This window comes from Gadus morhua, chromosome 8 (genome assembly GCF_902167405.1).
Source record: "Gadus morhua chromosome 8, gadMor3.0, whole genome shotgun sequence".
NCBI classification, from domain to species: domain Eukaryota; kingdom Metazoa; phylum Chordata; class Actinopteri; order Gadiformes; family Gadidae; genus Gadus; species Gadus morhua.
The window spans coordinates 1,182,382-1,199,936 of record NC_044055.1 but is presented as its reverse complement, the minus strand read 5'-3'; the positions used below and the strand labels follow the sequence as shown (position 1 = coordinate 1,199,936).

At 49.0% G+C, this 17,555-nt stretch overlaps 1 protein-coding gene across 1 annotated transcript; it reads left to right on the top strand.

Annotated features, from left to right (window-relative positions):
• Window positions 1-256: 256 nt before the first annotated feature.
• LOC115549575 (junctophilin-1) lies at window positions 257-17,038 on the top strand. Its single transcript, XM_030364854.1, has 7 exons — window positions 257-1,126; window positions 7,253-8,012; window positions 11,182-11,300; window positions 13,569-13,829; window positions 15,108-15,583; window positions 15,946-16,042; window positions 16,982-17,038. The coding sequence occupies exons 1-6, from the start codon at window positions 748-750 to the stop codon at window positions 16,024-16,026; spliced, it is 2,076 nt and encodes a 691-aa protein (XP_030220714.1). The 5' UTR covers window positions 257-747; the 3' UTR covers window positions 16,027-16,042; window positions 16,982-17,038.
• The last annotated feature ends 517 nt before the right edge of the window (window positions 17,039-17,555 follow it).

Sequence of the window (17,555 nt, the reverse complement as noted above, 5' to 3'; positions counted from 1 at the left end):
TGCTGCTGCTGCTCCGCATTCATTCACATCCTGTAAAATGCACTTTTGTCCACATGGTGGTATCCTCCTACAAGTTTAGCTTCATCTGATCACTTGATCTCTGATATATCACACGATTGATTTTGTGCGTGTATGTTTGTGTGAGCGTGTGTGCGCGCATGTATGTGTGTGATGTGCGCGCGCACGCGTGTGTGTGTGTGTGCGTGCGTGTTTTAAGTTGGCCTATTAACTCAACTACATTTCCTTAGCAGTCAAACGTTTAACGAAAACAAAAAGCAGAGCATCTTTGTTCGATGCAAAAACGAAACTCACATCATCCGTGTTATCGGTGGATAATACTCCTAACGCTGCTATCAAAATAACACCGTCACACTACCCAATAACGGCTCGCACGAGAGAACAGCGAAGGAGACGGATTGAAAAACAACGACTAGGGGAGCGGGAGTCATAAAACACTCACAAGTAACGCCACCCTGGCAGCAGTGGAGGCCGCCCTCTCCCACCCACGTCCTGCTTTACCTAACAACCAGAGCAAGCAGCCAACCGAGGCGCTCGGCGATCATCATTTCTCCCGGTGTATCCCCTCAAATCACCACCGCCTTCGCGAGCAATTCCGGGCACCCACTTGCCGCGCTTAACCTCCACATTTCGGCCCCCCTAAAAAACAACCCCGTTCACACTGGCCTTACCAACCCGCCACCAGGAACTGCCGCGATTTTTATAATTCCCCCACCCTTGCTTTCCTGAATGACGGGCGGCCGGTTTGATTTTGACGATGGCGGTACATATTGCGGCGGTTGGGAGGACGGCAAAGCCCACGGACACGGCATCTGCACGGGACCCAAGGGTCAGGGCGAGTACGCGGGATCTTGGTCCAACGGGTTCGAGATAGTCGGCGTGTACACCTGGCCCAGCGGCAACGTCTACCACGGATACTGGGCGCAGGGGAAGCGCCATGGACTCGGCGTGGAGACGAAGGGGAGGTGGATTTACCGGGGGGAATGGACTCATGGACTGAAGGGTCGATACGGCGTGAGGCAGAGTTTAAACACGCCGGCCAGGTACGAGGGGACGTGGAACAATGGTTTACAGGACGGATACGGCGTCGAAACGTACGGGGATGGAGGTGAGGCGGTGTCTGTCAGCAACAGTTGACTTTATGTGTGTGCATGTAGGCAGATGAGGCCTGTGATTGTATCTGAGGGGCAAATATATTTAAGGCAAAATATAAAGTTATAGTATTCGTTGTTATTATCATTAGTATTATTATTCTAAACCATTAATAGGGCAGAAACATAGCATGTAGGTAAATGGCAACAAGTGTCTCTGAACTCCTCATTGATACGTTTTGAGTGGGATTTCCCGTTTGATGGTCACAAACAGTGCAATATCAGTGCAGTGCAACAATCTATTCTTATGGACCTCCTACTTGATTTATTATCAGGGCCTAATGGGCAGTGCTGTTAAAGCGACCAGGGAAAGGTTTGTTATGCTGAACCTGGATTATAACATCAATCCACTGACTATACAACAGCAATATGCCTGTTATGGAAATTATGGCACAGCAACATCGAGTTTGGTTTCCTGGTACTATACTCTTCGAAATGAAAATGTCAGGTTAATTCATTTAAGTGTTTTATAGAATGCAAACCCTAGTTCCCAATATGCATGGTGACATTTACATATTATTATATGTCATCTATCCTCATCCATTTACTGGATTTTTTTAACCTTTGGCCCTAATCACTAGCCAACCAGGAAGAAAGATTGGCAATCTTTTTCACTGTATCTACAGTGGAGAATATACTTAACTTAACAGTAACTCAATGTCCCACAGTCCCACTCCAAAGAAAATGAACTCATCTGCATTATCATGCATTATTATCATATCTTATTTTATGCTAAACCTAATCAGTTGGTAGTTTGCCTAAACAACACACTGAATCGTTTACTGTTGTATGTTAAACCGTTTTGGATGTTCATATGAGAGCATAAAGCCATCTGCTCCAAACAGCAGTGGTAGTTGTGGATGGAGGTTGACGGAAATATTAGTCTATTAGTTTATCAACAAATCACCTTTTACTGAGGCTCAGTTTGATTGAAAATGTATCGACATAGTTATCATCTCTCAACATATAAACTAAAATCGAATGCAACTCGTGTAAGGTTGTATTCAAATGAAGGTTAACTACAGATGAACGGTTAATTCTGCTTAACCCTATTAAATCCCAATAGTGTGTGTTGTTATAAGGAACAATAATATAGAATTATCTGCCATTCTTATTCCTTTTTTATTTTTTTACTTTAGCATACTCAGTGAGTCTTCTTGGATGCCTTCTCTACTAGCCTACTCTAAATGTATCTACTTCCTATCTTTATCGTTCTGTACCCCCCTCTCTTTGAATCGGTCTATTTTGGTCTCCTTCGTTGACCTTCTCTAAGTCTTTAGCTGTCTAGTCCGTCTTTCTATGTTTATGATGAGTGTATCATTTTCTATCAGGCAACCAAGCCATCAAACCATTGGCAAGTTAATTCCAGCACATTTATTGTACCTCATAACTAGAGCTCTCTCTTTTGTGCACACAATCAGCCCACATTGTTTCAGCCTGTCAAACCGGATTTGTCTAGTTACCCATCCATACATACATCCGTCCAAGCATTTGCATATTCATCCGTCTAGCCATCGTCCTTTCCGCTTGATTTATCGAGGTCATGGTGGCAAAGGGCCAGTAGGCCAGTCGCAGGCCAGCACCCCTTTCCATGTTCCCTCTTACTATTTAATCTTAACCCTGTTGACCCCTCACTGGGATAGTGTCTTAAGGAACAGCCCACGCTGCCTGTTCAGGCTGAGTCGAGTGGCACTAGCCTTCTGTTGATCAAAGGGGCTGAGATTGAAACGCTATAATTCAGTGTCATTTCTTAGGAATGCCATAGCCTTCTTCCAGCTACAGGTGAATGTGAGGGGCTGAGAGAATATCTGTTTTTGCTAACTGTAGTGTCCTCTGTGCGAGGCAATTTAGAATTGACGACCAATAAGGGTCTCTCGTCCGGGTTTGGTCCGGGCAATCCGTGTTTCCCATGGATCCCATGCGTGCCCACAGCCTTATCACAGCATCCCCGCTGGTTTAGGACACTTCGGAATGCTTGGCTTTCTCCCTTCCAATGGCAGCGGGATGTCCGGAGTACCACCGCAGCTTTGACACATGAAAAGCTTTGATCAGAAGTTTAAAGAATATTTCAGCCAAATCGCTGGCATTAGGTAATAAAACATTTTGTTATTACTAACCTATTTATATGGAACAAGCTCTTGATTGATTTTAAGTAATTAAATTGAAATCATTTTCATTCCACTGCAAAATCAGAATTTGAGACAACACATTAATTGCAGCAATCCGGGTCCCCCTCTCGGCCTATGATTGACTCTACGTCCGTCAGTCTTTCATTCTTTCAGTGCTGTCTGTTTGTGTTAACTCTGCCAAAGTAGAGCTACCAGCAGTGGACCGCCACATAGTTCCAGTGGACACTAGGAGTGTTTACACCGGGTTAATTGTATTAAGGCACAGTCGATCTGGATTGAGTCCAGATCAGTCAGTACACGACAACTGGTCTGTGTTCCAATCTCACCCAGGTGTCACATCCCCCCTGTTCATCAATCTCACCCAGGTATCACATCCCCCCTGTTCATCAGTCTCACCCAGGTATCACATCCCCCCTGTTCATCAATCTCACCCAGGTATCTCATCCCCCTGGTGAACAACTCAGAGAGGAAGTAGGACGTACGGGGGTTGCAGTTCTTTGCATTGTATAACCTTTCGAAACTGGTAGCAATTGGCCCTTATAGGACTGCCCTGGTTCTGTGTTAAACTTTAGTATGAAGAATTACACGGAGAGTAACAGAGTCACCATGTAGCAGGATGGGGCTGGCTGCTAGGGCTTCCCGTGAGAGCCTGTGAATAAAGGATTGGACATTGCATCTTGACTAGTACACCTTGATTTGACAAATCTTCTTCATTGGGTAAGCTAGCCCGGAGTAAACAAGAGGGCCACATTAGGAGTCTTCTTCTACAGATACAGCACCATTTAGTTGTCATTGTTTATTAAACTTGGTCAGCACCCATTTTGACGTACCATGTTCATGTGGCATTGAAAAGTTCACTGTTCACTAAAATATCGGATGTAACATCAAGAGACATCGATGTACGTTGAATAAGTGAAGCACAATTCAGTCTGGCTTTGATGACGAAGATGTACAATTGATCGTTCAAAGTTTCTAACAAACGTAGAATGTGGTCTGAATCACCAGCAGTGGGGTGATATATCCAACGCTGCATTATGCGATAATCATGATCAGACCTGAATTGGTTTAAAATGCATTGACAAAGTGTTCAAGTGTTGGTCACTAAAGATGCATTTCTATGGTATAAGACAGGCAGGAGGTTTTAAGTTTATAATCGAAGTTAAATATCAATAGTCATCTTCCCTGTTTATATGGGACAGACTATTACAGAGATAGAAGCTGCAAAAGGATTGAGTTTAACTTTTGGTATGGTTACCATAGGTGACCTTGGGTGTCTTGAAAGGCGCCTCTAAATTACATGTATTATTATTATTTATTATTATTAAAGTAGAGAGGAGGTTAAGGAGTAGCTAATCATGCAGAGCTCGTAGGTAAGCAGGTTAAGAAGAAGCTAATCGTGCAGAGCTTGTAGGTAAGCAGGTTAGGAGGTGCTACTCATGTTCGAGCTCACCAGGGATAAGCAGGATAAGCTGCTTATAAGTCTGGAGCCAATGTCAATGAGAGAGGAGAGTTTAGATCATAGGGAAGCTACAACTAACTATTTATTTAGTTGGGATTCATCAGTTGATTATTCATATTTTTTAAAGGTTAAGAATGAAAGTAAATGCCCATCAAGTTACTACTGAACAATGTGAACTTATTTTTGATATTATAAATAGATAAATGGCTGAAATGATTGAAACTTAATTGATCCTAATCAATTACATTTCCAATCCGCCTTATAAATCCAAAGAATGTCTACAGAGTGAGTGTCTGTCTTGGATGGCATTTGGATGACAACAGCAGAACAGTTTTGGAGATGATCTATATACAGTGTGTCCCAACATATGCAGAGGGTCTTAACACATTCATGTCTTCTTATGTAATGTACTCTCATCACTTTGGACAAAAGAAAAATTGAATTAAGAGTTATTCAATCTTGGATTCTTAACAGCGTAACATAGTCGTGCAAAGGCTACATACGACGGTATGTTGCAGCATTGAGCAAACAATGAACAACACGCTAAAGCGGTCTAAGGAGGGGACATTTCGTTGCAGAGGGGAATCGATGGTTATCAAAGCCCTTCTCACCCTCTATATCTCTCTATATCACCACGGCAGCTCTGGGCTTGTCTCCCATTCAGGGGGTTTGACTCCAAGGGGGAACTTTGAATCTTTTCCCACCTGACATAAAACACAAATGTTGTGACTGTCAGACAGAGGATTCTTAATATCTAAGGAGAAAATAAGTCCATTTGAGCACAAGTAAACAAAGTGTGCAACTCCATATAGGTGGTTGTGGACCACTATGCACAAGTGTATTTCATGGAAGGCCGAGCCTGGAGGTACACCTAAATATAGCCTCTATGTTGGTGGTCTGTGCTTTGGGTCGCAGAAAAGTCCAATCTTAAGGCTGTAAGGTTTTTGCACTTGACATGCACACTCTTTGTAATTAAAACGACCGCTTACATGGTAATTCACTGCCCTTTATGCTTTATTTGTGTTCCAAACAATACCAAACAACTGAATGTTAACAAGTAAATAATTTGAGTGTAATCGCTGTTTTACTTTTTTGATTGAAAAAGAATAGCAATAATTTCCTCTCCTCTTCCCCATGAACCATATTCTAATGGTTAATCCAGGTTCCATCTCTTCAGTCGGGCTGGAGGCTTATTTCACATAGCAAGATGGCTGCTGGAGTTATGTTTGGCCTACAGGCAGACTTCCCAGTGTCTCGAGTTACTTCCATCTTTTAAAATAGCATATTCTAGCTGCAGGCTGATGCTGTTAGGGCGATAGCCCGGTGCCACGGGCAGCCACCTGTTCTGACCACCACCGGCCCACAGAACGCCCTGTTACTTCAGCTCAGCACCATGGGTATTGCCTAGTTAAAAAATCGCTTTGACAAAAGTATCTGTGTTTATCACTCTACTATCTTTCTACTTTGCCTCAATCAACTTACACTGTGATGTACCCCATTGAGTGCTTTTTAATCTCAGTGCTGCCTTTGATATATTTAATTATTGAATCACATATTTTTTGATTATATTTTCAACCACAGTTACCTCCTGTAGCAGTCAGTAATCAAAATGTGTTATTATAATTGCCTTGCAGTTCTTTTATTTTGATACCCATATCAGAACAGAACACTTTCGATCCCTTCCTGTTTGATGCCAGCTCTTTGGTCTGACAATGCACACAGATCTTCAGAGTTGTTCATGTAAATAATGACCCAGTCATGTATGTGCGCCATCCAAAAACCAAAGAACGTTTCAAAGTCAATGCACGCCCAACACTATACAGTGAGCTGTCATTCAACTGACATGAGGGTAAGCCGTTTGAACTCGTTGCATCTGGAAGCACATCCTTTGGTTCCTGTAGCCCATATCAGAAGCGAGTTAAACATCTAAACATCGATAACGTATAAACGTTGTGTGTCCCTTACTACCATTTATTCTTGCTGTTTGTTTTTGGTTATTATAGTGAATGTGCTCTGAGCATTAATTAAGTGTAGCCATCGGTCACTACTCCCGTTTTGCGTGCTCCGTTGGCACCCATGCAGTCCTAATTGGAGTAAGTGTTCAGATTAAACACTTACATGTTTAGAGTCGGGGATGCGGCTGGTTAGTCAGCGTCCACAGGGCTGTCAGTATGCTCCTATCCACACAGTGAGAATCCCCTTTCAGTAGCAATCTATCAGAACCGGTGTTTTTGTATCTCTGTATTTTGTATCAAATTGATTTACCAAAATCGATTGGTTTATTATATTATTAGGATTGTACTCCAATAGCTGATATAAAAAAAAAAGAAAAAGATGTACGCATGAAGAGTTTGACTAAACCCAAACCGATGACATGTTTAAAGACAAATGATTGATCAGACTAACGATAATAATGATTTAAGCGCTCTTCATCGCCGTGTGCGTACTGAACGGGGTCTTCATCACCTGCTGTGGCCGCTCCTTCCCCCCCGCAGGGACCTACCAGGGCCAGTGGACAGGCGGGATGCGCCACGGCTACGGCGTGCGTCAGAGCGTGCCGTACGGCATGGCCACGGTCATCCGCTCGCCGCTGCGCACCTCGCTGGCCTCCCTGCGCAGCCAGCAGAGCAACGGCACCGTGCTGCTCGACAGCGCCTCCGACGGGCCCACCGGCACGCGCGGCGGCTTCGTGCTCAACTTCCACTCGGACGGCGAGGGCGGCGAGCGCAAGAAGGGCCTCTTCCGGCGCGGCTCCATCTTCGGCAGCCTGCAGCGGCTCCGCAAGTCGGACTCGCGCTCGTCCATCTCCAGCAAGCGCAGCTCGGCGCGCAGCGAGACCACCATGAGCCGCATCAGCTCCAGCGACGCCAACTCCACCGTCAGCTTCGGGGACGGCGACGCCGGCGACGACTACCTGCCGCTGGAGGACAACGTGGACGCCACCACCACCGAGTCGTACATGGGCGAGTGGAAGAACGACAAGCGCAACGGCTTCGGCGTGTCGGAGCGCTCCAACGGCATGAAGTACGAGGGCGAGTGGCTGAACAACAAGCGGCACGGCTACGGCTGCACCCTCTTCCCCGAGGGCCACAAGGAGGAGGGCAAGTACAAGAACAATGTGCTGGCGCGCGGCATCCGCAAGCAGCTCATCCCCATGAAGAACGCCAAGACCAAGCAGAAGGTGGACCGCGCCGTGGAGGGCGCCATCCGGGCTGCCGCCATCGCGCGGACGAAAGTGGAGATCGCCACGTCCAGGTAAAGACCGCCCGGGGTTGGAGTGTTGATGTTGGGGGGTTGACCCCTTCGCATGCTGCCGTGCAGACACTCCTCTGTCTTCAGGTCTTGATTTGGTTGGATGATGATGATGATGATGATGATGATGATGATGATGCGGCGCACTAACCTATGGGACGGAGGTCAGCGACACCGTGAATGCACAACGCCCACCCCACCGTGTTCCAGCATTGAAGTGACTCAATGGAACGACCCACTGACCCTATGTAGATTATGAAACTTTTGTCCGATGCCGCTAGGTCGTGTGCCTGTCTAGGTTCAGCTGCCAGTCTAGGTTTGTTTACCTGATTCTTTTTTATCTGCATGGTATAATGGTTACAGATGTAAGTTCTGCCTCAGTTAAGACAAACCTTGGTTGGGTAAGGCTCTAGCTTGGGGTCTGCCGTGTGGGAGGGACAGACCCTAGTCTCAAATGGTCCATCCTTCAGATGTTCAACCCTGAGATAAGGGCTTTCAACCACCCAGAAGGGGGACATCAAAAAGGCTTCTACCACAATGCAATTAGGCCAGTTATCCATTCAAATGCACCACTCTATCACATGGTATCCATGCTTGAACCTAGCAAGACGTACCAGGTTTACCCCTCATCAACATAAGTTCAGCTCTGGACTGATCACAATCACTTATAATAAACGCCCCGTTCTCGATGTCTTGAGTGGGGGTAGGGGTTATCACTTCATGGTAGATTTAAATGTTTTACATCTCCTCAATGAACTACAGACGTTCATCCTCCAGACTCAATACAGGTAAAATGCCTCGGAAACACAGCTATGATTCTAGTTGTTGCTTTAAGGAAGGTCTGTGATAGCCTACAACCATATGGATACATGCATGGCCAGCAAGCATACGCTCTGATAAGACTGAATGGGCCTACAATGATATGGCGGTGTTAGATTCTGGGTATGACACCACAATAACCTGGTTCTAATAAAATGCATATTTAGGTTTCATCTGGTGGCAATTGAAGCTGATGAAATATTCTTGTGTTAAGTCAATAGTAGTAGCATCATGTAGGAGGATAGATGTTGCAAGGGCCAAGTACAGACACCTGATCACACGATATCGTTCAGCCCTCCCATTGGATAAATCTCCCTGAATGATTAATAAACCAGACCTCCTATGCCAACGCTATTTTTGATATGAAACACTGTAGCTAATGTTTACCAAGTCGAGTACACCGTGTCCTAGTCACAGGGACGAGGTGGGCCTCAATAGATCCGATGTGTTGTCGTTACTTTGCCTCTGAAAGCCCTTTCTATGCCAGTGAGTCGGCCCCGCCTCCTCTCTGTCGGCCCCGCCTCCTCTCCGTTAACCTCGGCCGGGAACAGGAGCCTCCCTCAGACCCCCCCGCGCTCCGTCTCAGCCTCTCTCCACCTCGGGTCCAACCCAGCGTTCGGCTGCAGTCGTCAGGAGGAGCGAGGGCTCCTCCGGGCTCTGCCTGTTCAGGCCGTCTTGTGTGCACAACATGAAGCCACCTACCGAGAATCCTCCCGCAATGCACCTGGTCCCACATCTCCTTAGAGTTTGTTACGGGACTTCCCCCACCACTCATACACACACAGACGCACACGCACACAGTCACACAAATAGGACACAACAGTCTCTGATTAGCACCGCTGCCAATCACAGACGGTTCTGTCAGGGTTCCATGGTTGCCATGCCGTCAGTGTTTGGTTGGAGCTGCGTCTCCGTGCCCATGTGGTCCCGGGCCGAGGTGTTGTCTACGGATGTCATCATGACATCTGAAAGAGAGACCACGCCGACCACAACATCTGACGCAGCCCATTGACGTAGGACCGCCATCGGACACCTGAGCCTGGCCACCCACCCCCCCCCCCCCCCCCCCCTTGGCAGAATGAGTTACTTTCCACCCCTTTCAGGCCAAGGGGCCACCTCAGGAAGGGGTCGAAGGGGGGGGTTTACCCCGCTTGACCCCGGCTTGTCCTCTCCTTGCCAAATAAGTTAGTGGCGGTTATTAGTTTGTTCCTACCAGGAGTCAGAGGCGTCGTCGGTCAGTGTGGATGAACTCGACCGCTGCAGTAACCAATGGGCCTTACTCTTGTTGTGGACCATGTGTGACCTTTGGGGTTAGGGGCCAAGGGGCCAACTTAGAGGTGTCGCCCTGCCTCCATCCTGCATGACCCGCTCAGCTCCAGCCTGCAGAGCGGCTCTAGCACATCGGGTCCTTACAGGAGGGGCTTCTTTAGGCGGTTGCGTTCCCAGGTGTTATTCCTATGATGGGAGTGGACAGAAATGTCATGTCTGGGATGAGGTTCAGTGTTTGGGGGGGGTGTGAGGATAGTACGTCTTGCTGAGGGCCAAAGCAGCATGTCAGATACATGTGAGTGTGTTCTTATTGGAGGTCAATTCTACGTCCATGTTTCTGGATGGGCTGAGGCGCACACCTGATGCAGCATGAAGGGCTTTGTGTTTCTTAAAGGTCTTGTTCTTAGATAACTTTGAGATTATAAGAGATGATATATTGTCATCATACCGTTCACTAGGTAAGCCTGACGAAGAGGCTTACAAGAGGAAGGACAAAAGCTGTGGGTGGACAAAATAGGCCTCCATAGTTTCTTGGCAGGAAAAGTGTGAGTGTGTGTTTATGTGTTTATGTGTATTTGTGTGTTTGTGTGTGTGTGTGTGTGTGTGTGTGTGTGTGTGTGTGTGTGTGTGTGTGTGTGTGTGTGTGTGTGTGTGTGTGTGTGTGTGTGTGTGTGCGTGGGTGTTGTGTGTTGATGATTTTGCAAAATCCAACTAAATCCACCAATAAATCAGCCCATTATGAAATTACAATGACCTCAACCAATGTTAACATTGGAAGTGATCAACATGAGTTGTCACAGTCCCCACCAATCTTCAGTCCTTGTTGTGGAAGCCCGTTAACAAGAAGGCTGTTTATAGTTGTTGTCCCTGATTGATTCTTAATGGATGTTCTTGTGAAATAAGGACAAGGGAGATAAGTGCATGAACTACTAACAACAACATTAATCACACGCAGGCTACGCAATCACTCTTCTGTTTGGGATGGTTTGAATGAGTTCCTGGAGGCTACAGAAGAGGCTCCAGGCATGGCAGTGGATCCACTCAGGATCAACATGTCTCCCTTTGTGTTCTGCGTCTTCCTCAGGACGGCCCACGCCCGGGCCAAGGGGGAGAACGCCGACCACGCCGGGCAGTCCGCCGGCCAGGACTCGGACATCGCCAGAACCGTGGCCAGAGAGCTCTCCCCGAGCTTCCACCAGCCAGGTACCAGGCTCACACCTGGAGCAGGCTCACACCTGGAGCAGGCTCACACCTGTACCAGGCTCACACCTGGAGCAGGCTCACACCTGTACCAGGCTCACACCTGGAGCAGGCTCACACCTGGAGCAGGCTCACACCTGTACCAGGCTCACACCTGGAGCAGGCTCACACCTGGAGCAGGCTCACACTTGTACCAGGCTCACACCTGGAGCAGGCTCACACCTGGAGCAGGCTCACACCTGTACCAGGCTCAAACCTGGAGCAGGCTCACACCTGGAGCAGGCTCACACCTGTACCAGGCTCACACCTGTACCAGGCTCACACCTGGAGCAGGCTCACACCTGTAATTCGGTGTCTTTAAACTAGTTGGATGTGGATATGTAGGATCATACTTTACTGTAGTGTAGCATTATATAATGGTATATTACCATTGGTACCACTATTGCTACTGCTATTGATTAGGATGATGATGATCAGGTCAAGGGTTTTGTCTGGGAGCCACATACATGGTGCGATCTCAGTGCCCACCAAACAGGTTGTAGATGGATTCAAGAGGCAATGCCAAAGGAGAATGGCTACAATGAAAAAGGAGTAATAGTGGTATTCAATGCACGTCAGTCTGTTCACAGTGTTAATAAATCAAATCATAAATTTGACCATGGCAAGTAATGGCATATGTGTGTATGTCAAAACTACACATAATTCCCTTATGATGCATATATTGGGAGCTGTGTGTCCTTACAATAAACTAAATACGTAGTAACACTTTGAAAGGCCAACCCTCGTTACAAATCTGGAACCCCTTTCCCAATTTGGGCCGTCCTGTTATAGAGCCGGAGGCCCGGGCGTCGCTGCGGACACTTGATCGACCTGAGATCACTTTCCTCCCAAAGGGGGTCCATGGAGGCCCAGCTCAAACCACCACCGTAGAACCACGGTGTTGGCCTGCGTTGGGGGGTTGTGTTGGGCGTTGTGCTTGGTTCCTCGGGGCGTCAGTGACCCAGGTTGTGGGCAGAATACCCCGCTATCGTTCCTTACCCTAGCAAATCAGTTAGACGGTCATGCTTTGCGATGCGATCCCACCAACGTCTGCCTCCCTCTGTGTGTTCTCTGGGAGGTTCAGCACCCAGGGGGCCGGAGGGCAGGTAACAGCTAGGGTTACCGCCCAGGCCAAAACCGTCGGGCTGCCTGAAGATGAGATGAGGAATTTGGATCAGGTTTAATCACACTTAACTTAAGTCAATGTCAGCTTCAAATGACTACCGCAAACTATGAATAGATGTGTCGAGTAACAATGAGCGCCGAAGGGGAAATCCAGTGCATACGTGTTACCTGACGGGTCACTTTAAGTTCACCCCAGGGCCAATATCCCTTCAAAATAATAGCACGGATAAAACATAAAATATTGAATAAAATATTGAATGTGTTCCTTTGGTACACACCAGTGCGCGACTTGAGTGCAGTAACATCGTCACAGCCTTGGCCCTGCGGAGCTCAGTCTGCGGTAAACAGAGTTCAACTGCAGAAGATGTGTGTGGAATAATCTGCATCTCGCACGGCAATTTAGTGTGAATTGATTTAGTTTAATAATCTAAAACTCCATTTTCTGGTTTCTGGCCCAGCCTCTGTGCCGTCTCCCTCCAGAAGTTCTGCTTTAGCATAGTTGATCGGCTGGGTCAGAGATTAGGGTTAGGTTTAGGACCTTCCATTATTACACATTATTACAGGGCTCTTCTCAATGCTGTCGAACGCTCCGTTCAATTCGTGGGCCTTCCCAACTTCCGGCGGTGAATTATTTTTCGATAATTGATGCTAAGCATATAAAGACCGCTGTCAAGGAAAGTGGAAAACGCCTTTGGTATCACTCTGCAAGTAGTCCAGTAACTTATCAACCCCAGCGTGTTTGGTGGCTCAGCGATGTCAACGTCTTTGGCCGACTGGTAATTGTAAAATGACGTACCGTGTGAAGTTATTTTTTTCGTTTTGGCAAGTAGCCGTGTAATAAGAGGGATAATGTACAGAACGCCGGTCATTATCCGGAAAATAAGCCCCTTCAGGGCGAGGCAAGACACCTTGGCGAAGGTGTCTTGCCTCGCCCTGAAGGGGCTTATTTTCCGGATAATGACCGGCGTTCTGTACATTATCCCTTGCTTGCGTTCATGCAGTCACAGGATGTTACAATGCTTATCACGAGTGTGATCACACCGTCGTGTGAAGTGCAATCCTTATTCCGATCATCATCCCCCTCCCCCCCCCCCCCCCCCCCCCCAGGACCCGACTACATCCGCATGAAGTACAACGAGCCGCTGGAGGTGACGGAGGCCCCCCTGGAGGAGAAGAAGGAGAAGTCGTCCTCGCCCCACTTCTACCGGAAGGGCACCACCCCCGATCCCTCCCCCAGCGCCAGCCCCTCCGTCAGCCCTGCCCCCTCCCCCCCCACCCCCACCAAGAGCACCAGCACCCCCGCCCCCCCCCTGGTAAAGAGCGCTGCTAGAGAGAGCAATGCCCCCGCGCCGGGCAGCATACCTGCAGGTGAGCATGGCAACAGGAGGGGGGGCTCTGTCAGCCATAGGACATCCCCCGGGTAACACGGTATGGGGGGGGGGGGGGGGCTCTGTCAGCCATAGGACATCCCCCGGGTAGAGGAACCCATCACTGAAGTTAGTTTGCTATGGGGGGGGTTAAACCAACCATACACTTTACACACATCATCACAGAATGATAACAAGACCGTAAAGGGCTGATTATGGTTCCACGTTCACGCAGACCCCTTACGTCCTTGCGGACCCTCCTTCTGTTCACCGCAAGGGCCGGACGTGCGCCTCCTAAAGATGTTAACCTTCCGTCGAGGCGACGCAGCAGCGAGGGCTGTGATTGGTCCGCTCGCTAACACTCGACGCAGAACCGTCGAAGCGTCTGCAGGGTGCTAGCGTGGCGGGAACGTGGGACAATAATCCGCCCTTTACTGCGGACCACACAGCAGCGCTACAGCTCACAGCACGCGACGCCACCGGACACTAGTGGACGATACGTCTAATGTAGCAACGCAGAACACGGTAGTGACCGGGGCAGCGAGCCCTGCTGCACCTCAGGGTGCTGTATCAGGGTGCTGTATCAGGGTGCTGCACCAGGGTGCTGAACCAGGGTGCTGCACCAGGGTGCTGCACCAGGGTGCTGTACCAGGGTGCTGCACCTCAGGGTGCTGTACCAGGGTGCTGTATCAGGGTGCTGCACCAGGGTGCTGTACCAGGGTGCTGTATCAGGGTGCTGCACCTCAGGGTGCTGCACCAGGGTGCAGGACGGTGAGCTGATGGCTGGGTGGGGGGGTGTGGTCCTGTGCTGTTGTATTTGCAGTGCTTGTGACGGCCGTCCAGGTGGGCTGTGGCGGGGGGGGCGGGGCTTATTAACTTGTTAGCGGTGTTATTTGTAGTGGCGGGGAGCTCGACCCGGTGTGACTGGGAGCATGTTAAAGAAACCCGTGGAGCAGTCGAGTGCAGCACTAGAGAAGGATGGGTTAGACAAAGAGGGAGAGGGGGGGGGAACATAGTCCTTAGGGTTTGCGAATGGCTTTTAGGCTTTGACGGCTCCTGTTCTGAATGGCCTTTGTGAAATCTTTTGCTTTGTATGGGGTACTTCCTGTCCTCGTGTGCTGTCAGATGATAAATAATGTGTCAGGCGTCCAGGCTGGCCTCGTCTGGTCTTGTTTGTTGTGGCTTAAAAGCAGCGTTGTCGTTGCCATTGTTCCCTTATTGTACAACATGTTGTCACATGTCACATTCTGTATCATCCTCTTTCTCGGTGAATGTGTAGTCAAGGCAACGTCAAATCCCCCGGCAGCCTCGCAGGAAGTGAGGCAGAAGGAAGCCCTCCCTCCCGCCAGACCCGCCCCCTCCCCCGCCCCCGCTGTCACAACCAGCGCCGTCACCAGTAACCACGGCAGCAACGGCCAGATCCACTCCCACTTCCACGGCTACCACGTCAAGGCCGACGTCAAGATGCCGCCGCCGGACGACTCCCAGCTGGAGCTGGAGGACAACTTCCACCCCTCCAGCCTGGCCCAGCTGGCCCCCCTCACCAAGCAGTACCGGCCCCCCAGCGAGAGCCCCGTGCTGGCCCTGGCCCCGGCCCCGGCGGCCGCGGCCCCGCCGGTCAGTAAAGAGGTCAGCCAGCCCAGAGCCCCGGAGACGCCCCGACCGAAGAGGCAGGATTCACACAAACCAAAGAGCCTCGCCGAAACCAAGAAGGCCAGCCTGGACATGAGCACGGAGATCATAGAGGAGGAGTCGGTGAGTGGGCGCCCCCGGAACAACGCACGGTCAACCGCTATCTGCCAGACATGTTGATAACATGTCTGGAAGATGAATGACTGTGGTCTATGGTCTTCGTGTGAATGATTCGAGACCCCGGATGATGCTCTACCATCCGCAATCATTCACACCATTAAGTTAGGTTAATAATGTAAGTTAGGGTTAGTACTGGTACTGGTGTACTGGTACTGGCGGTTGGAAAAGCGTGTTCAGGTAAAGGGCACTGCCTTTAAATGACTCAATATTTGATAATAATTAATAATGATACTAGTGTTCATCGGTGCGTTGGTTGTGTTGGCTTCTTCTCTTGCTGATTGTGTATTCTCTTGTCTTCTCTGCAGGGCCCAAATTCAATCTTGGTGGCTCTCGTCATGCTGATAAATGTTGGTCTTGCCATAATTTTCGTCCATTTCCTCACCTGACCAAGTCTGAATTCAGGTAGGTCAAACTACAAACATGGATGCACCGATTCCACTTTTTTTTTACAAGTACTTTGATTTGGGTACTTGATACTGAGTACCGATTTGAGTGCCTAATAATACCATGACAGTTTAAAGAGCCAGTGAACCAACTGTTTCAGCTGTATTTCGAACAAAAAAAAACTTTTTCACCTAATATACAATAAGTTTCTGAAAAGCAAAACTTTCTATCGGACGCCGAGTATAAGTACATTAGCACAGTATCGGGCCTGAGACCAAGTACTGGTATCGGTATCGCTGCATCCATAAACATGGATCATCCTTTTACTGCAAAACAAATGATTATGAAGTTGAGACACATTTGGAAATGGATATACCCCATTAGATTTACACCATATATACAAAACAAAATTTGCTGTCAATCTATCTACGTCATAATTGGGGGGCGCAATATTTAGTTTTTGACAAAGCCTCCCCAAAACCATCCAAAAATAGTGTGTGGTACCATGTTACTGCGAACCCCCCATTACTGGGGGGCTGTGCACCATACCTAGAAGGTGCTTGGTAACCACAGATCCCAGGTTGCACCCAGGAATGTTCTCAACCTTCAGCTCAAGTAAAACATTGCCATTGTGAAGGTCACGGATGTCGGATGTCAAGGCCCCGATATAATCGGAGAATCGCCGTCATCACGTTGGCTGCGCCCCAGCCGCGGTGGATCTCAGCGGTTGGGGCACAGCCTAAGTGACGACACCGATCAATGTACACTGTAGTCACGGTGATAGGCGGGCTGTCCGGTCAGCGACCCGCGGTTGGGTTTTGTCAGTAGCACATCGGGGCCTTGACTCCTTTCACCCTGGGAGTCGACCTGAACGATCGTTCCGGTGAACATGCACTGATAGCCGTGAGGTCTTCCTCCCCCCGCTAACCCTCGCTCCCCCCCCCCTCCCTCCCGCAGTGGGCTCCTCAGAACGAGTCGCCCTCGGCCTGCCTCCCAACTGCTCCTTTCCCTCGCCCCCGCCGGTGAGGACAAAACGAAACACACGGCGCCAGAAGGGAACGGCAAACACCCGCAACGTCAACCGAAGAAGACTGGGACTGGATCGACCGACGAGGGGGGAGGAAGAAGGTTGTTCGAGGGAAAAGATCTAAAGAGGGCCGACTAGCACGAGAGAGAGAGAGAGAGAGAGAGAGAGAGAGAGAGAGAGAGAGAGAGAGAGAGAGAGAGGGAGAGGGGGAGAGGGGTAGAGGGAGAGGGGGAGAGGGGGAGAGAGAGAGAAAGAGAGAGAGAGAGAGAGAGAGAGAGAGAGAGAGAGAGAGAGAGAGAGAGAGAGAGGGAGAGAGGGAGAGAGGGAGAGGGGGAGAGAGAGAGAGAGAGAGAACGTGAAACCATGGAAGTGGTATGGGGGGATTTGGGCCAGATGCTTTGTCTGTCTGTCTGTCTGTCTATCTATCTGTCTGTCTGTCTTTCTGACTGACTGGCCGACTGTCTAACTTTGGTGCCTTGGGTCGTCCCGATTGGACTGGTGCTG